The 24,955-nt window shown below is 46.3% G+C and overlaps 1 protein-coding gene across 5 annotated transcripts; it reads right to left on the bottom strand.

The window, feature by feature from the left end:
- Positions 1-9,494: 9,494 nt before the first annotated feature.
- WNT5A (Wnt family member 5A) lies at positions 9,495-23,839 on the bottom strand. 5 transcript variants are annotated; one of them, XM_033071941.2, is made up of 5 exons: positions 23,369-23,839; positions 20,119-20,252; positions 18,722-18,987; positions 13,804-14,096; positions 9,495-12,330 (listed from the first exon to the last, which is right to left on the bottom strand). In XM_033071941.2, the coding sequence occupies exons 1-5, from the start codon at positions 23,372-23,374 to the stop codon at positions 11,872-11,874; spliced, it is 1,158 nt and encodes a 385-aa protein (XP_032927832.1). In that variant the 5' UTR covers positions 23,375-23,839; the 3' UTR covers positions 9,495-11,871. The 5 variants fall into 5 exon arrangements, with proteins under 5 accessions (XP_032927832.1, XP_032927836.1, XP_032927834.1 ...); XM_033071945.1 differs by lacking the exon at positions 23,369-23,839 and adding an exon at positions 21,050-21,136; XM_033071943.1 differs by lacking the exon at positions 23,369-23,839 and adding an exon at positions 20,934-21,021.
- Positions 23,840-24,955: the final 1,116 nt, after the last annotated feature.

The following is a 24,955-nucleotide window of genomic DNA, read 5'->3' as shown; positions in this document are numbered from 1 at the left end:
ACAACGAAATAACCAAGAAAAGAAAGTTTGAGAGGTGACATCCCCTGGGCTTTTTCTGAAGTATTTGCCCAATGACAGCAAATTTCTCTCCCTGGGAAAGAGTCTTCTGCTCCTTTGGTACCAACAGTGGGAAAAGGGAAAAAAGCCTGCACAGTGCGATTTCCTGATTAAGCTACTCATAACCTGCAACCTTCTTGGTCTGTTCTAATATATTTTGCTCTATTGCGTTTTCCTCTTTGCAGTTTCATCTGCTGAGCCCAAAGGAGATCCAATTTATAACTGGATGGCTGGTTTGTAGCCACATTATCAAAAATTTTCTGATGTGAAAGCCTTGTCCATTCTTTCACACTGGCATCCATAGCACATAAAGAATCATTATTAATGCATTATCCAGTGTTTTATTTCAATGTCCCAGAGAAAAACAGACTGGAAATTCAACTACCTATTGCCACAAGACACTTTCTTACACCATGAGAACAAAACACAAAGCAGATTGATTTTTTTTCATAGAGCTACAGAACACAAAACTTATCAAGAAATGAGAAACACAGTAAGAGCTGAATCTAACTATAAACTCTGACATATATCCACTTATAATGATTAATGACTAAGAAAAAGAAAAGAGAACTGAACTGACATTAAGACATACAACTATTTTAAATATTTTCCCTTCTAATTACCTGTATCTTACTACTGCAAAATATTCACCGTACGAAACCTGATTGGCTCTCCTGCCTCTCTCAAAAGCAGCAGGCAGCCAAATAAGCTCTGAAAAGCCAATTCAAATGCCACAAAGTAAAACAGCACTGCTGTTTCTTCCATAGAAAATCAAAATAAAGGTCATTTACTTCTCTTGGGAGCATAAGACAAAGGTATTAACGCCACAGCAGAGTTTTTCTATAGCAATATATGAACAGAGAGACTGAATGCCCCAACCTGCAGTCACTACTACAGCCTCCATTATATTTGCTTGTACTTCAGTGAGAGCTCAAGGAAAGGGCTGTGGCCACACTACCTCAGCTTGGTCACCATTTCAAGAGTGATCTCCAAAAGACATAAAAAGGATAGAGCTCAAGAGTGCACTAGTAATAGCATTCAGGATGTGCCACTTTGTTCACTACTTTCCAAGGACCAAAATTCTTATCCTGGGCAGCAGGGCTGATTAAGTCAGCTCTACAGCTAAGGCATGGTGTTTCACATCCTACAGGACCAAGGCAGCAGCTCACACAGCCAAAGCCACTGAGCACACAGTTTCAGGGGCTGTGCAGGGTGTTTTTGAGGCATGAGAGCACAGGTCACACCCTGGGTCCCAGCAAGGCCACATCTGCCATAAAGCAGGTGCCTGCTGACAGAAAACAAACCCCATCCCTTAACGCCGAGACCAAAGGTTTGGGGGTATGTTTTGGGATATCAAGGTGCCCTCTTTTCTGTCCATGACCATAGGAGATGGAAATAGCATCATTTGTCACTGGTTCCATGCCACGTAGCACATCTGGAATCAGGGTGTTGGCGGTGTTTGTGTTATGCTCTCAGCAGGAGACAATTTGCTGGTAGAGATCATGTCAGCACTGCTGGAGATGAAAACATCCAAAATAGTGTCCATGACTGGCAACTTTTATTTTGCAACATATGTCAAACTCCTGCCTGTGACGTGGCACAACTAGCTATCGTATGATGTAAGGGCTACAGCACATATTTTAACATATAATGCAATTGTCTGGGAGAAGTTAATGTGACTCCCCACTGCGAGACACATTTCATGACAACCAAGTCCTGAAAAGTGCTTTTGCTCACTTAAAACTGAACTGAACTGAAAGGGCTCCTCACAAGGCGGGACGCACTGGGCAGAAATTTCCAGAAGAGAACTGTAAATGGAAAACCTTTAAGCAAACACCAGTGTTAACCAAACTGGATGCAGAATTACTAGCATGGGTTGGGCCTCCTCAGAGTAATGAAGCAATTCCCTTAGAAATGCCTCTATATGTTCAGAGCCTGCTCTTAAAGCAGATTAGCCATGTTGTCATCTTATGTGAATACCAGTCTTTGCTCGGGAAAATGAATTAAGGCCACACCAAAATGACTCCAGTGAAGGGCTCTCAACAGCACTCATAACCTCAGGGATGCTGCTGTACCAGCTAAGGGAACCAGCAAGATGCAGACATCCCAAGGATGTTCTACTGCAAAGCAAAAACACAATTTATGAAATCGAAACACTTCCATCAGGCCCCAGTCTGGTGGTACAGCTCCTCAAGGAAAGAAAGCCATTTTTCATCCCTTCCAACATGGAGCTTAGGAAAAAATCACATGTGATGTGATGTGAGTCATCTTCCCATTCAGACATGAATTCAGTTTATCCTTGCTGGAAGGATGATCTAACCCTTACCTTCTCCAGACTTTCTCAACAGGGGATCGAGGCTCAGGGTAGAGAGGAGCTCAGTGACAGAGGTGAAAAGAGGAAGGAAAAACATACACAAACACACAGAAAAGCGATAATTCTGGAGCTTTCCGCCAGGAAGCCCCGTGCCACTGCACAGCAACAAAAATAACCCAGGGGTTCCCTCTCTGCTCCGGCTCCCTGCGAGGAGCCACTTTAAAGCTTTTAGAACATTTGCAGAGTTTGAGAGAAATGTTTTTTGTTTAACTTCAGCTACTTCAGAAATGCCTGGGGCCTGAAGAAACATATTTTTGGATTGCTCCTAAAGAACAGGCTGAACTTTGAAGTTCGGGGAATTTTTTTCAGATCAAATGCTAAATTAATAAACACCAACATGACAAATCCTTCTGAGAACTGGGGGAAAAAATTAACAATCGCTAAAAAATCTTCTTGGATCAATTAATCGTGGCATATTGTTAGTTACTCTAATATGTTGATGGGTCTGGCAATTTAAGTCCTGTAAGCCATGCTGCATATGTATCCTAACGAAGCACTTTTGATATTATTGCCCATTTTTCCCTACAATGTAAAAGGCATATCATCACCAGCGTTAGCCTGGGTAAGAATGAGATCATAACTAGTTTACTTATGGATGGTTTAAGAAATGCACACAACAATTCAAAGCAGCTGGAATCTAAAAGACTTAGTACACAGCTTATTTATAACAGAAATGTCATCAATGCCACTGAATTTACCTTGCACTTTCTTGTTGATTGCAGTGTCCTACATGACTTATTTTCCTTTCACTGTATTGCAAGAAATGGTTGGATAAGGAACCCTTGAGTCCCTGGGAATCCATGGGTCAGTCAGCTGCAAGCCACACACCAGCTATTAATTACAGCTAGATGGTCAGAGCCCTCTGCTAGCACTGCAAATAGGAACAGGATGGTGCCAGCATTGCCACATCCTCATTTTTGTATTCTTGCCTCAGTTTTCCTCACCCTATTTTCAGAAGGAAAACCGTGATTCATTTCTAAAAGGTGCCCTAGTAAATCATTAAAAAGCGATAATGTAAAACAACCTCCCTCTATAAACGCTGGTAAACAACAGTTTGCTCACTGCTGTAGTTCCAGATTTTAGGGACACTTTTTTCAGGAATCTGAGGACTGTGATTTGTCAGCAGTCCAGAATTGTACCTGCAGGGACCACTGAAGCAAGTTTGCTTCTCCCAAGATTGTTTATTTATTTTAAAAAAATTAATAAAACTCACTGTGTCAGATCCTAGTCTAGCGTCATTAACACAAGCCAGGTTAATTGCACCAGGATAGTCCTACCATGGGATGGAGCTGAGGGAGGAGAACTCCTACTGATTTTCTCCCTGTGGGCTCCTAGAGCAGAATCAGCTCCTGGGCAAACACAGCCCCGGTGGAGGGCTGGGTCCTGAGCCTGCACTGATGGACAGGGTGCTTTGATTAACACCACAAGCTCCTGACCCAGAACATCAGCGCCCTGAGGAGGATTCCAGCAAACATCTGTTACCATTAAAGATCTCTGGTTGAGATCTGCACCCCGAGAGGGCCAGGGCTCAGGGATTGCATAGTTCCTCTCTGAGGCTGAAACAGCACACAGATTTGAATGTTAGTGGAGCAACATTTAAGGAAATCGGCATCAGAGCAAGGAATGAGGAATGTGAAGTTATTCATTTAGTGGTTTCTCTAATGCTTCTCCATTTAATATTTGCAAATTTAATATTTACACATGCAAGCCTTACAAAAATTATGTTACAAGGAGCAGCTTCTGTACTTCTTATAATAAACAACCAACCAAAAATACATGGTATGTATAGCAGGGGGTTACAGCTGGGATCCTATATTACTTCTTAGAGTAACTTATCTAAGATCTAGTATCTATAAAAAGCCTCTCTGTTTGCTATTTACACAGGTGTCCTGGAGCATTATATAATCATGTAGCAGATCAACATAGCCTTAGGATCTCAAAGTATAATGAAAGTACATTAGGATCATGACGTAGAGGGAAAGAGTTGGCTACCATTTGACACTGGTCTTTTATTCCTTCCAGAAGTTCACCTGGGCATGGAGGATGGATGTCTTTAGTTCTTCATGAGAATAGACAAAGAAAACATCTAATTTTCTAGATTTTTAAAATGTACAGTCAAGCTGGCTCCTCACATAAACATTTAAATTTTGCCACTCTTATTTATGCTATGTGGTTCCACTAAACTTGGCAACAAATCTTCTACAGTAAGGTCCACAAGCCAGGGGTCTGGCAAGATCTCTACTTTCAAGACTCAGACTTTAAAAAAGTAAAGCCATAGTAACCTAAAGTATTCAAAATATACACCACCAAGGAGGACAAGAAGACATGAGAGATGACAGAGTCTACACAAGGCATAGATGTTTCCACATATTCTCTAACCACAGTGAGGATCAGAAAATATATTACAAATTAAAGCAGATTCTATGATAAAAATACCCTCCAGGAAAGGCATCGATCATCCCTTAAAAAAAAAGAAGAAGAAGGAAAAAAAAAAGATTGTGATGTATTATCCATAAAATCCCCCACAATGACTAATCTATCATTTCAGTCAGCCAAATCCTGAAGACAAGGTTTGAATCGTAACAAGGTAACAACAAAATCCACTAGAATGTAAGAACAAGGGACATATTCAGTTCCTGTTACATCTGGCTTCATTAGAGCTTATTCTGCTTTTAATCTGCTGTAATAAAACTCTTACGTTTGAGCAAAGATCTTAGACTTTGACATGCTCATCTAGAAACATATATTGCATGCAAATGACATGGTAAAGGCAGCACAAGTACATCAGACCTTGTAGTTGCTATGAATGAATTATGTCCTTCATTCATGAAGTCCTACTGTCTTTCTCTTCCAAAGCATCTGCCATGCAGGATCAACACTGGCTCTTTTCAAGAGACAACACCAGGAGGAATAAACTCCCACCTCCATTCCCTAGGCTGTGTGCAGCTGCTGCTTATGCCAAGACATTCACCCTCACTCAGTATTTTTATCAGCTATTCAGATTCCCATATATACTAGAAGACTGTAGAAAAAAAAAATCCATATATATAATTCAATGTAAATTGTCACACTTTCACAAACTTTTTAGAAAAATCTTATCACCTATTTGCAAGTACAAGCATGTCATCATGCTTACTGGGGATTGCCAGAGGTCATAAGGCACAAGCATTCCATATAATGCACATTAACTACCAAGGAATTGCTCCCAGACTCCTGTCATTGGATTTTGCCTACTTGTACATATATAAATCAACTGGCACTGTGGCTTAAAATGGACATGCTGTCCTTGACACTTGCAACCATTTGCCTGTTTGACAGCTATAGCAACAATAACCCTTAAAACAAAGCATTTGTTTGCTGCATCTTGCACTATCTTCCTCCATAGTGGGTTTTTTGGAGCTGTTTCTTAGGTGATGGTTTTACTTCTAGTTCTTTAAATCCTCAAACTTGATTTACTTACAGGCCCTTTACCCACAGATGTACTATGCAAGATGAAAATATCAAGGGAATTTTTTTGATCCAGAAAACATATATGCAGAAACACACATATTCCCAATTTTATATGAATGGCAAATCAACACCAATGGAGACTGCTAACAAAGTCAAGGAATTTGCACTCCATAAATTGGTCTCTTCCCCATTTTCTTCAAGCATTACTGGTTCACATCTCACTAAGTAACAACTTTCTTTTTCATGCTGTGAATCCTTTTGCCCAAAGAAAAGCACAAAATCACATCTGAACAGTATTTTATAGCATTAATGACCTCAGCCTCCCTGGCCCAGGTAATGACCAGTTCAAGTTTGCTCAGGGATTACCCTTCACTCCTCCAAGGCTGCTGATTTACAAAGCAAAGAGATACTTGAGAAGCCCTAGCACTATTTGCCTACTAAGCATTAGCTCTTCTGAGATCAATAGTCATGGGGAGTAAATCCCAGCCCATACTTGAGAAAAGCCATGTAAAGTCGCAATTTTCTGTATGAAAAAAAACCAGGAAAACTTACCAGGAGATAGGCTTGCTTGAGTGGGCAAAAGAAGAGGCAGAAAGCAGCAGCAGAAAGCAGCAGGCAATGCTTTTAATACTGACAAGCTGCAGCTGCTAACAACTGCCCGAGAGAAGCAGGAGGAAACCCTGAGGGATGGGTGGTTTCTGGAAGTGGTTCTTGCCATGGAACCTGTCACTGAGGTCTGGGACTCATTGCAAGAATGGCACAGAAATTATCACCTTTTATTGAGGGGACCATATCCTTTGCTCAGGGTGTTCAAGATAATTGCTTTTAAAAAAACAAACACAAAACTTTAAAAAAGATGGATGGTTGGTATGGAGTGCCTTATGAAGACAGAACAAAACCAAAAAAGAACTGTGAGCCATGCTATGAACTCTACACTGGAGTTTGCATTTTTAAAATTCCTTGCAATGGATCTGGAATAAATCAGCAATGGGTCAAACCGGTTCAGAAAGTGTTTGAATAACTGCCCACGGAGTGGCCAGAGGTTCTCCGTCAGCACAGTATTTTGACTGCTGCTGTTCAATTACCATTTGAGAAAGCAGGACTGCTGGGAAAGACAACACAAGGTAAACCAACACTGGCTACAAAAGCAATCAGTGCACCAACATCCACAGTGCACAGCCTGGCCCCCAGGGATGTTCCCTAAAGCAGCTTCACCTCCCGCTGCTCCGAGCCAGCAGCGCTCCACACAGCCAAAGGTAAGGCTGTCAACAAACCAGGAGAGCCGGAATATCTCATTTTATCTCTGTAATAGAAACTGTAATTGACAAATCATTATTTTACATTTATAAAATATATGATGAGGAACATACCACATGCATTCTAGACTTTCTGTCTGCACTGGAAATCAACTGGGAAATTAGGAGGTATGGCGTAGAAACATCACTAGGAATATACCGTATTACTGCTTTTGCAGCTGCAGCCCCAGAATTTGTTTCACAATAATTCAGTTACCCATGTTTAAACAACCAGCCAGCAGAAGAAAGGCTGATATATTTCATATGCATTCTCTTTGAGCAGGGGGGCCTTCACGTCTGGTCGAAAAATGTCAGGCTCATATGACACCACCAGAGTCAGGAGAGATGCCTAACCATAACTAAAAGCAGAATTTGGCCAACACAATTGGAAAATACCAGCACAGTATATACAAATGCACACACGCAATCTCATATAGGAGCAGAGCATGAGACAGAATGGATTTTTTAATCACACCTTTAAAGAAAACAACATTTCATGTACAAACCTCTCACTGTGCTCCTACGTGGATCCTTTATCCCACTGCAACATAAACAGACATACCAGAGTCTGGAGTGGAGAAGAAAGATTTTTGTTTTTCACCCCCGCCATTGAGGATTTTAAACATAATTTGAAAAGCAAAAGAACAGATCTGGCCTGCCTTTCAAACTGACTTCAATAATAGATAAACAGTTTTAAGACTACCACAGTCAGCAAGTATATACATAAGCTTTACATTAATACTTACCTGTATGTTAAAGAGACCTTCATTTTTTCTCGTTGTTCTCAGTTTCTTCTAGCATATAGTCCAGTAGGAAAAAACTAGACATTTTTTCTGATTGACCAATGAATATCCTAATGTTTAGATATTATTCCTCAAAACTTCTTATCCAAAGGAAAGCAGCCTTTCTGTGAGCTTCAGTATCAATTTCTACAAGTTTTGTATCATCTTTCTATCGTTCTATCCAACAAATCCTTCAGAAAAGGAAGGATTTTAACTTGCATCCTGCATGCACTACCTGACTTGAAGCTGCCATTCTCTGCAAGTTTCTTATCTCTGGTGCACTTCCTGGTAACACCTGAGAGAGGGGTTTGGTACTTTGCAAAAACAGAGTGGATCAGAGCACTGGCAAAGACATAACCAAACACAAACATTTGAATTTAATACTAAAAAACCAAGATTCTGAAACAGCATTTTCAACAAAATTAAACAGATAAACTTTGGTGCAAATTAAAAACAACTCTCTTGTATCTGAGCCCATAATGACTATTTTGAATACAGATTATTTACTGCTGGCAATAAAGAAGTTTTTTGGTAACTTTTCTGTTATTGGGAAGAGCTTGAATACAATCCAGTCAAAAAAAATTGCTGACTTTCCTAAATAGGGGCTGTGTTTTTGCAATAAAGAATACTGGTCAATATACAAGTGGAGGAAAACTGAACCAGATGTCAGTAATAGGACCACAGAACGTTGCATTTGCCCAGAATCGCTATTTTAAACACATGATGTTGGTCTACTGGTTTGTGGGATAATACATTCTTGGCAGCCAGAAGGAGTTTCGATATGTTAGAAGGTTATCCTTGAGGAAAAAAAAAAAAAAAAGGAAAAAGAGAAGGGAGGTAAAGAAAGGCTACTAATTCATCAAGTTACCTATAGCAAAAAAAAAAAACCCAAATCATGACTGAATAAATCAGTTCAAAGAGAAGCCAGTCTCAGAACAGAAAGCTTGGGGTTCATATTAATTTTTGTTTTCTGCTTTACCTCCTTAACACGAATACTTCATTCATCCTTCATTGCACTTTGCCTTGCTGGTTTTTTTTCAGGATTGCTCCCTTCATTTGTACTCAGCTTCTGGTGAGCTCCCACCTTGCAGCTCCAGGAACCACCCCACACACCCAGGGCACACAAACCCAGCATCAGGGGCTTCTCCTGTTGGAAACCCTTGCTCACAGCAGAATCCTGCTGCCCCAAAATCCCTGCAGGCAGCCCTTGGAGCCCTGAGCACACAGGTGACAGCCCAGGTCCCTGTCCACTGGCAATTTAGTAGTTACCCATCTCTAAAATGCTTCCTAGCTCAGAGTCACAGGGGGCTCTGAGTGGTTTTCTGGTGTGTTTTTTGAATTGAGGGATTTTTCCCCTTCTACTTAAGAAGTAGTTACATCTGTAAGTCTTCTTAATATTGAAATAAAACTTCAAAATGTACTTTGTATGTTTGGCCAACAAACACTTCCCTGTTTTACCATGTAGTAAATTTAAAAATCAACTCCACTCATTGTCTTAACAAACCCTCCTCTGAAAGATAATTAAAACCACTTCCCAATATACAACCAAAGTTTTATTTTTATAGTCTATCTTCAATTATGGCATAATCCTTTCTTTTTTTTTAACCAGTGAAATATACAAATCACACAAGACAGAAATATGTACATTAAATGTACAGAACAGAGGAAAGGACATAGAAGATTTACATATCTGAATGACAAGTAAAATATTTTACATTAAATAGGGTTTTAATAGCTAGGATCATGAGATTCAATTCTGCTCAGACAGAAGTCACTAAAACATGAGGAACATGAGGTGATTCAGCAAATGAAAAAAAGATCATGGTTTTTGTACAATAAAAACCAAAGTGACATATTCAATGAATTAGTGCTTTATTTATTTCTCTTACTTTAAAGATATTCTTTGCAAACATCTGAAGATGAGGGGTAAATATGTCCTTGTACAATAAATTAAGAGCAATAAAGCGCCATTAAGAAGCTGATAAATGATCAAGATGAATTTAATGGTACAGCTTAAAGGCTTGTGAAAAGTCAAGGCTTTAGTACAACTAGGCTAAAGTGAAAGGTTTTCCTCACTTGGTATCTGCAAAACCATTTTCTTTAACTTGTAGGATGAGACTGAATTGGAAAGTGGCATCTGAACCAAAGTTGAAATCCTGTGTAACTACACAGCATGGGGGGAACACATATTGTTTGACAAACAACAGTTCTCTGTTCAAAAACTGGAAAGCAAGGGCCGAATGCAGCACATTTTGGAGTTGGAAGGTGTCTCCTTTCAGCAATAATCAATAATGCCCTTCATGTGAGAGTGGAATAGAAGCGATCTCCAGACTGGTATCAATTCAAGTGCAGGGTGCTGCCTCTACCAACCACCCAAGGAAGTCCTGAAATTGGGAAGAGGCTTACATCTTTGTGATTATCCTTAAATTTTCTGAATGTTAAAAGTTCTTTAAAAAAAAATTAAAAATAAAAACCCACCAAAAGCTTAGAATCAATCTAAACACCTGAAGAGATCTGAAAAAGAAAATAAGGGATGAACTGCCCCTTTAATTTAGATGTTTTATTATTTTCTAAATCATTAAAATATATATGTACAAAAAGCTTTGAAGTATCAGACACCAGAGACCACAGTTCTCCCATATATATGTAACTGCTCGAGTATAGTCTGAACAGTTGTAGTGTATATCTGCAATATATTATCGAAAGCATGTGTATTAAAGACATAGGATGATAAATTTGGTATTGCTGCAACGTTTCATTGAACTATAATAGTCAGTTAATGTTATTAAAATATGAAACTATTGTCTCCTTGAGTGAAAGCGTTCCCAAAATCTGCGAAAAAAAATAAAAATCAATCACTCCAAGAGCGGATATCTAATGATTTATTTTCTCACATAAAATTAGAGGACTTATTTGTCAAGCTGTGTTTTGAAAGCCAGCCAGCTATTACACCATTTTAAGGCATTTTCAGATTTGGGGAACTCTCCTTTCCGTGGGCTTTCCAGGCTGGGAAAGCAGAGCTGTTTGTAAGCATTGCCCAGCTGCAGTGCTCCGGGCAGCCTGCCCCGGGCTGCTCCACACCCGAGCAGGGCAGGGCTGCTCCGCACACGAGACACTCCAACGTCACACTTGGCTGATGAGGCCAAGCTCTGCCTTGAAGAACATCTTTATTATTCACCAAGGCAGATTGGATTTTTTTTTTTCTGGGTTTTTTTCTCCTGTCTTGCTCGGTTCTGGAACCAGCCCCGGTGACTTGGGGATAGCGCAGTTGAAGCCTTTCTGATCCTTTGCTCTTTGCCTCTGTGACCCTCGGTGGGCAGCTGACACCGCACCTTGTGATGAACATACCCCTTACTTACAGAGCCCTACATGCACTGAACAGCTTTATACACCCTATTCTAGCAACTTCTAGTGTCTGAACCTAAAAGTCATGGACAGGTCTGTGTGTTCCTCACATCCATAAGGATTGTTCTAACATCCCAAGCACATTACATGGTTGCTCTGCCTACTGCACATATTACGTTCCATGGATCTAAATTAGCATATGTCAGATTTTCCCCTCAAACTACTCTATGGTTTGTAAGAAAAGTCAATTTTTTTTTTAACTTTGTAAAATAAATATTCTCAGATTCTCCTCCATTATTGCCAAAAATATAAGCCTCACACAGTTCTGGGATGGACGCAGAGAGGGTTTCCAGGCACTTCTCTTTGCAACCTTTATATTTTTCTTTTTTTCTTTCTTTTTCTCTTTCCTTCCCCGCCCTTTTTTTTATTTTCTTTTTTTTTTTTTCTTAAAAGAAGACGAAAACTCGTTGGACTCTATAAATAAAGTGGAGATAGTCCTGCAGAAAGGGAGAGGGGCCTGCACCCCTTGCTGGCAGGCGGCTGCAGCTCCTCCCACCTCGTCCGTGCCCTATTTGCACACAAACTGGTCCACGATCTCTGTGCACAACTTGCATTTCACGTAGCAGCACCAGTGGAACTTGCAGTGGCAGCGCTCTCGCTGCACCGTCTTGAACTGGTCGTAGCCCCGGCCGCAGCACATGAGTTCACAGCCGTCCATGCCCTCCGAGGTCTTGTTGCACAGGCGGCCCTGGGTGCCCAGCGAGCCGGTGCTCTCGTTGCGCACGCAGTAGTCGGGGCTGGGGTCGATGTACACCAGGTCGTGGATGGTGGGGGCGTTGAAGCGGCTGTTCACCTGCACCAGCTTCCCCCGGCTGTTGAGCTTCATGGCGGCGGCGCTGTCGTACTTCTCCTTCAGGGCATCGCCCACCTTGCGGAAATCGGCCAGCTGCAGCCAGCACGTCTTCAGGCTGCACGAGCCGGAGACGCCGTGGCACTTGCAGGCCACATCAGCCAGGTTGTACACCGTCTGCAGGAGTCAGGGACAGAAGGAAAAACCACCATGAAAGACCAGCATGGCTGTGACAGCATTTACACCCCTCATCTCCTGCCCCCTGTCCTACCCGAGCATCCTCTGCCCTCCTCTGACACCGAGGGAAGGACAGCTGACACACCCAGCACCCCAAAGAGCCAGGAGGAGGAGACAGTCTCACCAGCCTCTCCCCACAAGGGAGACAGCCTCAACAGCACACACTCAGACAGCATCACTCAGGCTGCGCTCAAATTTTAGGAATTCGTTCTCACGCCAGCAAAGGATTTTGCTGTTTCATTGAGAAATGTAAAACATCTCCTTATTTTCTATCTGAGTTACTCTCCCTATTGATCTCTGCTTGAGGCTGCAATTAGGGAAAGAGTTAAGATTCCTCTTGTTCCTGGCTCAGCTGCAGCTGATTGTCTACTCTTGGCTCGGCATTCTCCTCCTATCCCAAATACTGCTCTGGAAGAGAGACTTCATCCAAGCAGAAACCCCCAAACACCTATGGGTGGGAGTCAGAGCTGCATAGCAATATCCTCTTTACAAAGCTTTGGCAGGGAAACCTCACTCATTTGCCCTGTACAAATAAAATAAGAGTCAGTGTTGACACTGCCCCAAAAATCCTGGGGTCTGACACATTAGATGATACTGTAGACAGCTTCCACCCAGCAGTTACAGAGTCTTAATGGTGCCAAATGGCACTGCAGAGATGAGGCTGAGGAAGGAAAAAACTCCTCGAGTCTCCGTAAGCAACTGTGAAAGTGTCATTTTTCTTCTTGCTAATAGTAATTGGCCTGTCCATTGCTTTCAGACACCCTCCTCTTACATTTAAATATTATTAATTTTCAATTATCTTTCATCCTTCTTCACCTTAGAACACAAGTGTAAAGTCTCAGCCGACTATTGCTGGCACTTCAAGCTCTAGGAAAATAATGATTTTGGCTCTTCATATTCAGACTATTAAAAAAAAGTTTACACCCATTCATTTAAAGCATTTTTGAGATTAAAGAAACCATGAAGACATGTTCAACCACAGAAGACCATGTTTCCTAATAGCATAGAGAAGCTTTTCACATACCCTTAGACCAGGCAAAGAAACAAAGTCAGAACAATCCCGTGGCACAATTCCAGCCTGGGAAGCCCTTTTCCTTCCAACACACACTGCCCTGGTTGGAAATACCAACTAATAAAATCCTATTCTACAGAGAATCCACAGCGAGTAGGGCACTTTTCATGAAACAATACAGAGGGAAACACAACACGCTTTGGTCCCCCATGAGGAAAGCAACAGGGCTGCCAGACAACCAACACCAGCTCAGGCACTCCCCACCCACCCACACCCTGTATTTGCCTTTTTCTCGTTTTGTGCATCAAAACAAAGGCCATGGTGGCCACTGAAGCACACATTTCCCAAAAGGAAGGGGTGAGGAGGAGCGTGGAGGGACGCGCTGCTGCACAGACACTCACCCTCCTGCCGGCCTCGTTGTTGTGCAGGTTCATCATGATGCGGGCGCTCTCGTAGGAGCCTCGCTGGTACACGCGCTCGCGCTCCCGCGCGTCCACAAACTCCTTGGCGAAGCGATATCCGTACTCGATGTTGTCCCCGCAGCCGCCCCACAGCCAGTCCCGGGGCAGGTCCTTGGGGCGCGCGGCGCGGCTGCAGCCGCACGAGGACAGCTCGCCCTCGCGGCACGCGCGGCTCATGGCGTTGACCACGCCGGCCGCGCTCACCGCGTAGGTGAACGCCGTCTCCCGGCTGCCTGCAGAGACACAAGCGGGGTTAGGGGACAGCCACTGACTGCTCCATCCTCCCATGGGCCAGGAGGACAAAGGCTCTCCAGAGCCACCCAGCTCACCCGCACAGTAGAGGGTAGAGTAACCCTGAATCACACCGCCCAAAACACCCTCACTGAAAGAACCAAGCGAACCCAAGCCACTCGAGCACACACACAGTTTGTCAAGAGCAGAAATCACTTCTCATTCATGCTGGGCCAAAGCAGCCATGCCTGCATGGGGAGGGACGGGCAACAGGCTCCCCGTCCTTCAGAAGAAAGAGATGTTAAATACAACCTTTAAAAGTCCGGTTCTTAAATTACTACTTCTCAAACGTGATTGATGCTCTTCACCCACTTATTCCAATTTATTTAAAGTTCAAGCGTTTTACAAAGTCTCCTGGTATCGAAAGAAACACGCAGCAGAACAACACACAGCTTTCCACCCTACACATTAGCCAGACACTTCTGGAGGAGACTATTTAAAACTAACAACAACCTGTGCTGGTTATTATCCACCACTCCAGCTCTCGCGAATATGGCAAAGGAGCCCACGGACAATAATTTTTACAAATTACAGGGAAGGAAAAACCCTTGGCACAAGGTGGCCTTGAAGGTTTTCTCCTGCATCTGGTGCCCTTAAATGGAAATGGAAAACCTCAAGTTCCCAACTTTCATTAAGAAAAAGTTACAATACCCCTAATGTAAGACATGGCCACATACCATCCTATTGACAGTACCTGATCCCTTCTCATTAAAGTCTGACTTCCCCCACCACTTTTCCAAGGGTGCCACAAGTTCTGAGTACAGCTAGCAAAGCTTGCAGATAAACAAGCACAAAACTTCCACTAGAGAGCAATACTTGAAGTTTGTTTTTCTCCTTAAGAGACATCCCAATGGGTCTTTTCCAAGATTCTCAGAATGACTGAGAATAGACTAAATATTTTTTTTCTGTTTATATGATTTAAGTTTTATTCCTAATCTTCAGTCTAATCAATAGATCAAGCTAACTTTTAATCTTGATTTTACGTGATTTTACTTAGGGAACATCATGGCCTTTGAAAAATTACGACTTTAAGAGGCCACATTTTTGGGCAAGTCATGTATATTTAGACTGCAACATTTTTAGGCGAATCTCCTTGTGCGAGATGCATCATGACAGGTCAAATCTAATAGGAGCTTTCAAGCACTTCTGAAACATAAATAATTTGAAGTCTGGTTCATATTTAACATCACGATGACACCATGATCAGAGCAGCTTTGTTAATACAACAGCTGTCATCCACTGGATTAATTTTAGTAATCGAGGCTGGGTTTAAATGGGGAAAATCAGAAATCTTATGTTAGGAAAGATGAGACTTAAGGAAGATCCAAAGCACTTTGCTACCTTAAAATGATCTGTACTCACAGACACCTGTTCTTGGAAGTATCCACATGAATTGTGGGTATAAAGGGTTACAGGAGTAGCATTTTCAGCTAAAAAAACATTGGCTTGATGTGGTGACTTAGACCTTGCATCTACTGCAAACTATAGCAGGGGGAACCTCATACAGATTTTAATGTTCCCGTTTGCTCTGTAACACACATTTTTGGATTAATTCCTTAAGCAAAATTTCCACTATATTGAGAGGAAAGAAACATGGTCTGCTTTGGACCACAGGACTTGCCTCTTCCGTTCCATTTTTGTTCTTTTTCATGTTTAGTTAGCTCATGCTTCCACATGGTTAACTCTGCTGCTTTTTGCGGGATTTCAACTCATAAAGCTGACTATTTTTGACTAGTTTTCATTATTACTCTGGAACAAATTTTAAAGAACTTACTCTTAGTGGGAAGGAGAAGGGAAGGCTTGGGTACAGGAAGGAGAGCTGCCCTGCAAGTTCCCTCCTTGAACATTTAGGCAAATTATAAAATAGCATCAGCTGCTGAAGTACACTTCAAGCCAACACTGCCTCAAGTCATCAACCCCAGGAACACATTAAGAGTGATTGTTTCACACAGATGAGTTACTCTGAGATTTCTTTTTTTTTTTCCTTTTTTTTCAGTCTTTAGGCACAACTGTGCTTTCCTTCACTGTCAAACATATCTGTCTTTTCCCACAGTCCAGGATTTCTCTCTTTTGTAGCCATGGCAAGCAAACACACATTCCAAACACGTTCGAGTCCCCTCTCTCCCATATATATAAAACATAGAAATGGAACTGTTCAATATACACACACTGTAGGAAGCCACCCACAGAGCAAGGCACTGAGCTTTACACTTGATCTGAGTAAGTCTGCAAGAACAGAAACTTTTTTTTTTTTTAATACCTGAACATAAGATACAAAATGTTCTTTGTCTTGCATTTTAACAGCATTCAACATCAGGCTGAAGGCAGAATAAACTGGACCCCAACCACAGGGAGCTGCAGGGGGAGGATGCAGTGATTTTGTTTCCTGTTAGCACTTAGCTGTGTGTGCAAAGCCCACGTGCAGCCTGCACAGGGCTGGCCACAAAGCCAGGACACGGCAGCGAGCACCGTGCCCGACCTGGGAACCAGCACCCAAGGAGAGCAGTGCACGACACAGGCCCTAAAACTTTACAGTTCAATAAGCCACAGAGCCAGTTTCCAAACCCAAGGGCAGGTTTATTTGTACAGCTTTAGCTAACTGCAGGGTAAACCCTGAAGAAAGGCTGTCCATTGACACACGGGGCCGGCGGGCAGTGCCGTGCCCGGGAACTCTCTGGGGCGCAACCAAGGGCACGTGGCAAAACCTCCAAACAATGTGCACTCAGAGCCTGCCCCTGCACTGCTGCAGCAAGGGGTATCCCACTGCCACCACACAGGGCATGGCAGGCTGAAGTCAACGGAATCAGGCTCTGAAAGTGTCCACTTTTCCTTCCATGCACAGGAACACCAACTGGTCATTACTGAGGGCCAGCGTGAAAAAGCACAACTGTTCCACCTCCCTCCTTGCTCTCAGTGAATACACTCTTCGTGCTCTAACTCCTGAATATGCCTATTAACCTTGCTTCCATCTGCAATTAGAATAAGTGGCTTAATTACATGATGAATTGCTGTGTAGACATCAGCTAATACAGTCACATCCAGCAAAAGGGTGCGGCAAAGTTATTTAACTTGAAAGGAACCACCTTTAAATAGATCTGTCATACCTGGGGAGGGCAGAAACATCGATTCCAGAGACAGACACCACAAATCACAGGCCCCATCCTGTACACCCCTTCACACCCTGAGCTAATTTTCACTTGATTGGATAATAAATAAGGGCTGAAGGATGAAGGGTTAAATTTTAAACTGATTAATTTTCTGACATTTGTTAGATTACTAGAACAGAGAGGTGTACAGAAGGAGCTTGCTTTCATGTTTTTAGACTTTTGCTTGGGTAAGTTAAAAAACCTCTCTCTCTGGAGGGTTAATACTGTGCTTTAAAAAGCCTAGGGAAGGTCATTTATCTAAAATCAAATGTTCCAATTCAGTACTTTCATGCAATAGATTTTCTTCTATTTGTCTGACAATCTCCAAATGAAAACTTTTAACAAAAACTGAGACCAAATGTGAATTGATGTATTCCTTCAACTTTAACTGGAGTCAGCCCATTTACAGACAAACCTCGGCTGAGATCGATTTTAGAACCTTTTCTTTTTCTAAAGCAGGACAGAAAATCGCTGCCATAAAAGCTTTACTTTACAACTCCAACTAAAAAGCAGTGCTGTGTTTGCCAGTGTACCGCTCACAGCTTAAGAGATCACAAGTGTCACCCAGAAAAATAGGTGGTTTTCAGTTGATTACACAAAATCAGCAATCTGACAAGAAAGTCAGATGAAGGTTTCACCATGGACCCGTTCAACAGCATTGGTTAAAATTCTGCCAATGACTAAAATACTGTGAGGTCCTTAAATGCCAGGAAAGGCAGGCAGCACAGGAGCACTGGAGAAGGCCATTTCTAAGAGGATCTGATAGGCTGGGTGTCCATCGAATTGTGCTAAAATGTTAAACAAGAATCTGTCTCTTACCAGTGATGTGATTTCATCAAAGGGCAGTTACAAAGACAATCACATATTTGACCATCATAGAACTGATCTCATAAAAATTACCCTGCTACAGTAATTTAAAGTAAATTTGTTTTCCTTAAAAAGAGGAAAAAAAGAAGACTGTATCTGGAAATAAGCAAGGAGGAATTGCCTATAAACACTAATAGACAGAGCAGCAATTCTCAGTTAACCTCTGGACCAAGAACAATTTATTATCCAGCTGCTAACTTTGGAACTAGACATGGACATCTTTAATTTTACAAGACGCTGATGGTTTTAATTTTTGTAGGTTGCCTTCGTTTTGTCTCAGGTTTTCTAAAAAAGAGATTTCAGGGCCTCATTTTCCTTTCTCCCTTATTCCCATATGCAAATATATATTCCTACTTTGTTTTCCAAGACATATGGCTGGACAGTGGTGGGAAATCACCTCCAGCTAAAAATAATCCAACTCCTTTGCCAACTTTTAGAAACACTTGATTGTATACAGTACTCAGTAAGAACCTGGCAAGAGATTCAAGTGCAGAACAGTGTGTGCCATACATATCCTTAGACAAGAGCTTAATCATAAAGATGTTGCTTCCTACCTATCTGCATGACTCTGCCAAAAACAGAGTTGTTGTCCACAGTGCTGCAATTCCATCTTCTGTGTCTGAATTGATATTGGCACTCCTTAATGCCCGTCTTTGCACCCTCTCCAATGAACTGCATATGGTCCTGATACAATTGGCAGAGTTTCTTCTGTCCTTGGGAAAGCCCTGCTAGCTGGCTACATAGTGGCTGGGCTCCTATAATATACACCTCTGACATCTGAACAGGGTTCATGGGGTTCATGGGGTTCATCCCTAAAGACCTGCACAAAGAAAGATTTGCATTAATAAATGGAAGACTTCAAAATAAAATAAATTTTTTAAAAAATCAATCCCAGGCAGAACTGTATCTTATACATGAGCATACAACTGTTTTTGTTAACAAGTGAGGAAAAACCCCAGACACTTAAATACGAAACTTTTGTTTTAAGAACAGGACAGAAGTTACCAGTTTCCACCCATGTGGTTATCACCATACATTAGAGACTGAATATGACACAGACTTGGAAGACTTGCATCTAGGCAGCCTTATACCAGCTTAAATTGACACAGTAAAAATAACAGAAGCTCCATACAATTGCAAGGCCAGGAAAATAAATAAAACAAAAATGAAAAAAGGTCTCCAAATCTCAATTTGTCTTAACACAGATTTTAGATTTCAGTCTGGGTTTTTCAATCTGATCTATTACAAACAAATAGGGAAACCCTTAGCAAGTCAGAAGTTACAAACTTGCTACAGCCTACTTCTAGCTTCTTCCAAATGACAACACAGAAACATACAAGCAAGTATATTCGTTCTAAACAAAATCAACTTTGTTTTCTTAATTCTTAAAGTGCTCTTCACATGATACATTTCAATTAAAAAGTGGCTATTAATCCAAAAGGCATCACTGGAAAGAGCAGAGAAACACCTAATTCAAGAACTCTCAACATCGTACACTATACAGATAATTTGCCAAAGCAGGAATTTAAATGTACCCCTTTGTAACAAAATATATTTGTAAACATTGCAGTTACAGAAAACTTCAAACTGAAACTTTAAGTTTTTCTTTGCAAATCAGCATTTTCTCTTGTACATGCAAAACATCTAACGTAAGGGAGTAGAAATGTCTCTTTTAAAAGAGAAAACAATTATAGAAGTTTAAAATTCATAGAGAATCCACCAGACAGCATTCTAAAAACTGTATTTTGCAAGACGAGATGTTGACCATTTACCCTCATTCGACAGACCCGCTCCTTTTCCTACACAACATATTGCAAGCAGCACACTTCTGCCCTGCTGCCTCGCTCCTGCCGCACTCCCGCAGAAACAAAGTACAGAAGAAGCACAGAGACATCGAAGCAAGCAAATCTTGACACCCCCTTTCAAAACCAAGTCGATACGAGATGCTTACCACCAAGAGCTGGCTTCTATTACAACCTGGGTAAAAGAGGAGAAAACGGCCAGAGCCACTACGAGGTACTGAGAAGCCATTGTACTGCCAACTGTCCCCACAGCACCTCCGTGGATTAATACTGCACTGGATTTCTAGAGGGGGGAGAAAAAAGATCAGATTGTTTATTGCTTCTCAGACCATTTTCGAGCATTCAAGTTTAAACAACGGAAGTCTCCGGGCCCCTTTTAACTTGACTCTGACTCGCCGGCCCTTCTCCCCGCCGAGGCTCTGGTGCCAGACACAGGCACGTCGCAGCTCCCGCTGCACCGGGCAGAACCCACCCCCGCACCCGCACCCCCACCCCTCCCGGACACCGCCTTCCCGGGGCGCCCGCCCGTCCCTCTGCCGCGGCCCCGCCGCTCCGCACCCCGCCCGCCCGGCACGGCACGGCACGGCACGGCACCAGGCGCAACAGCTGCTCCGCACACGGGACCCATCCCCGCTGCCCCGGGGCTACAGCCACCCGCGGGTCCCGGGCCGGGCTTTACCCCATCGCTGCCCGCGCCGGGGACACGAGAGGCTCACGGCTGGCTAAAGGCGGCTTCAGGTTTGCAAAGCGAGCCCGAGAGGGAGGGGAGCGGTGCCCGAGGGGTCGGTGCCGCGGGGGCCCGGGGCTCCCGCCCGGGGATGATGCGGCCGCTCCTCCCCGCTGTCCCCTAAAACATCTCGGCGCAGCCTGGGGGTCCCGCCCGCCGCGATCGCCGAGCTCCGCGCTGCCACCGCGCTGACTGCCCCGACGGCAGCCCCAGGCCGGGACCGGCCCGGGGAGGTACCAGGAGCCACAAGGAGCAGCTCCGCGTCCCGACCCGGACCCTGCAACAACCGGGCTGCCGTCTTGGAAGTCAAACGCTTCCCCCGACAGGTCCCGCGATCCCCGTCTGGTCCTCACACGGGACTCTCTCACTCGCTCCCCAGAGCCATTCCCGGGGTTTATTTCCCCTCCCCTCGGAAGAGGAAAAAAAAAAAAAAAAAGAAGAAAAAAAAAGGGTCATTCCGACACTTGGGGGCTCCCTATTCCCTATTCATTCTCCAAAGGCCCTTAACGCTGAATTGAAGGTGTTCTTAATTCTAATTTATTTCTGTTTGGGAAGGGCCGGGAGGAGCGGAGCGCTGGCAGCGGGGCCGGGCACGGAACCCGCCGGGCACACGCGGGGCAGCTGAAGCTGCCGCAGCCTGGGGACCCCCATGCGCCGCTCCCCGACACTGCTCCGGGGCTGCAGCCTCCGGCCATGCGGCTGAAACATGCCCTGCCCGGGACAGATGAGCCCCCCAAACCCACTGCTGGGGGTGGGTAAATGGGGGCCGGGCTCCTGCAGCAGAAGGAGCCCCACAGGGGCTCAGCCTGGCCAAGGTGCGAACGCCGAGGGCGCACAGAGAGGGGACGAGGCAGAGCGAGGTGTACGCGAGGCAAGCGCGACACCCAACAGCGCACAACGCGCTCTCCTTTCATCTGCTACTCCTGGAAATAATGACAGTAACAAAGCGCCCGAGCCCCGAGGAGCTGGGAGCCGCCGGTGCCCACTCGGGAGCGGCAGCTGTGCAGCCGCCCGGCCCAGCACTGAGCCCGGGCACGCCGAGCTGCCCGGGACAGCGCGGGACGGGGCGCTGCCCCCCTGCAGGAATCGCTCGGCAGAGTCAAAGGGCACTGCCAGGGCCCGGGTGCCCCCCGAGCTCGGCCGCAGCTCCGGAGCCCCGGGCCGGTGGCGGCGCCCCGGCAGCGCTGGCGGCCCGCTCCCAACAGGGGGCGGCCTCGGCCGGCGGCTCGGCCCTTCCGACGGCAGCTCCGACGGGCCCGGCCCGCTGCCATCCTCGGCTGCGGACACTGCGCCCAGCAGCGCGCCGGAGCAGGCACCTGCGCCCGGGGCACAGGGAGGGCACGGCCCTGCTGCACGCAGCAGCTGACAACGTGCCACCAGAAACAACACCAAAAAAAAAAAAAAAGCCAACAGTAAAAAACAGTAAAAGAAAAAATAGAGAGAGAGAGAGAAAAGAAAAAAAAAAAAAAAAGCAGACTGCCCAGCAGCACGGAGCACTGGAGATCGGAGTGTGAGGCACCGTGTTCAACTTTGTAGGGCCGCGGAGATTGGGTTTTGGTATTTAACGCACCCCATGCGGAGCCCGCGCTCCTTGCCGAGATGAAAAGAGAGGCTTTTACAGATCCTGCACCGCGGGATCGCCTCTGATCCTGTTTTACACGGGGTGTCTGGAAAGCCTGCGAAGGCATCTGGTTTTCTAGGAGCACTAGCAGCGGGCAGGCGGCATCCAGAGCCCGGCTCCGGGGGGCTGTAAACCGCGGGAGGCGCAGCGGCTCCGCGGGGACCCCCCGGCCGCCCCCCGCTCCCCGCTGCGCCTTCACAGCCATTTGGAGCAGCGAGCCCACGTCTCACGTTCGCAGGGAAAGGCACTGCTCGGGTCCCGGCCCAGCTCTCCCCAGCGGAGGCGCAGAGGGGTTGTTTTCCCGGGAGTGAAGGCACATCGTGTCCTTCCCTGGGCGCCCGGGGACAGCCTCGCTCCTCGGTCTCGCTGAACTCCCCGTGACCCTCCGAGCGCAGCCCATTTACCATACAATTGACAATTAAAAACAAACAAACAACAAAAAGCCAACAGCCTTTCCAACATGGAGTCCTCGCAGCGCCAAGGGGACCCCGAGGAGCCGCGCTCCTCCGCGCTGACCCAGGCGGGACCCGCTGCAGATGCAGAGTGATAATCTCCAGAAACTGAGAATAAAATTAAATGGAGGGGGGGTGGGGGCTGACTCCGGGTCCTCCGCTGGCCCCCAGCCAGTTTTCCTTAAAGGTACAGGCCACCATTAGCGCCGACGTTGGGCTCCTCCATAGCGATCCTCCTCGGGAAAGTTTGGGAAGTTTGGAAAGATGTCTTTAAACTCGCGTTAGGAACCGCTGCCAGAAAGATGCACCGGGACGCGGCGGGCAGAGCGAGCCCAGCAAGTGTCCCTGCGGCGGGCAGCTTCTCTTCGGGGGGAAATTTAAAAGGAGAAGGAAAACCAGAAAACACGAGAGCTTTTCCCAAGTGGGGAGCAGACTCTCTCTCCGCGCTGGGTGAGAGCGGAGAGGTGGGAGCGCCCGGCGGCAGCCGAGGAGCGGAGCAGAGGCCGCCCCGCTGCCGGGCCCCGCGCCCCGCCGAGCGCAGCCCACCCTGCGCGCCCCGGCCCCCGCGGCGCGGAGCCCCCGCGCCCCGGCGGACTCACCTCCATCGCGCGGGATCGCCCAGCGGGAGCAGCCAAGTAATCCAAGCGGAGCAGGAGGAGAAACGGCGAGACCAAAGTAAAATCCTGGCTCGCGGGAGCCGGGCGGTATCGTCCCGAGCCGCTGCCGGGGGAGCGCGGGGGCCCGCGGAGCTGGCGGGGGGCGGCGGGCGAGCGGCCGCCCTGTCCGGCGCAAACCGAGCGTGTCCGACTGCGGAGCGGGGCACCAGTGCAGCCTTCTTTCCAAGGTCCATCAGCAATCGCAGTAATTAGGGCTTTCCACCAGCAGAAGAAGGAGGTAAAAAAAAAAAAAAGCCAAAAAAAAGCCAAAAAAAAAAAAAAGCCAACCCAACACACGCACACAGCGCCCGTGGGCGTGATTGTGCGGAAGCAAATAAAAATCTTCACAAGCGGCAGCGAAAGCGCCGCGGGCGACGATCCGTCCCACCAGCCCAGGTGGTGCCGCCGCGGGGCTCCCCGCGCTCCCACCCGGCTCCGCCGGCGCTCGGGCCGCCGACCGCCCCCTCCGCAGCTCGGCCAGAGGGGGACGATGGAGCCGAGCGGGTGCAGGGCTCCCCCTGCCCGCCCCCCTTCACTTGCTCAAAGGCTGCGCGGTGCAGAGCCGGGGGTCCGCCGCTGCAGAGCCATCCCGGGGCCGGCTCCCTCCATTTTACACTGAGAAGAAAAAGCCCAAACAGAAAAAGAACTTTCTGCACAAGCGGGAAGGGGGAGGGGGGCTGTGCACGCGTGTGCCTGTCTTACGGGGCGACTGATCCTGCAAGGCGAGCAGGGGCAGGGGGAGGGGAGCAGTCCGGGCTTCAGGAGCTGCGGCTCCCCCAATCCATCGGTGCCAGAGGCGCCCAGCGCCGGGGAGCGGGATACGCGGGAGAGCAGCCGGGAGAGGAGAGCAGAGCAAGCCGGGGCAGGCGGCGTCGCGGCAGCCGACCCTTCCTCCGCGGGGCTCTGCCCCCGCCCGCTGCAGCCGGCCCCGCTCCCCCCGCGTCTCTCTCGCTCCTCTTCACCCCGCTGCTTAAAACTGCGAAAGAGGAAAAAAAAAAAAAAAAAAAAGGAAAAGAAAAAAAGTTAAGAGAGCCAACGGCAGCTGGAAAACTTTCTCGGCAGCGCATGCGCCCAGGGCCGGCCTATTGCAGACGGGGCTGGATTTTAAAGCTGTACGGCAGCGAGCGGGACCCGCGCGGCCCCGGGGCGGGCGGCGAGCGCCTTCGCTCCGCGTCCGTCCGCTTCAGTCCGCTTCCCCATCCCATCCCATCCCATCCCGCATCACCGGGCCCTTCTTGCTGGTCAAACTCGCCGTGAGGCCCCGTGAGGGCAAATTCTTCCTGCAAAGCACTGCCCCGTGCGCCATCCCGGCCGGCGGGGTGCGTGCGGGGGTGCACGGCCCCTCCAGCACCGGCGGCTGCTCATGCCGGGCCGGGATGGGGGCACACGGACACCGTATGCACACGTCTACACCGATGTACACCCTGTGCGTCCATGTACATCCGTATGCACTCATGTACAGACATGAGGACCCGTATGCACACATCTACATCCCATGTACACCCGTACAGACCCATCTACACACGCATA

This window comes from Catharus ustulatus, chromosome 13 (assembly GCF_009819885.2).
Source record: "Catharus ustulatus isolate bCatUst1 chromosome 13, bCatUst1.pri.v2, whole genome shotgun sequence".
Taxonomy (NCBI): Eukaryota; Metazoa; Chordata; class Aves; order Passeriformes; family Turdidae; genus Catharus; species Catharus ustulatus.
Note: the sequence above shows the minus strand (reverse complement) of the source record. Positions and strands in the feature narration are given on the sequence as shown.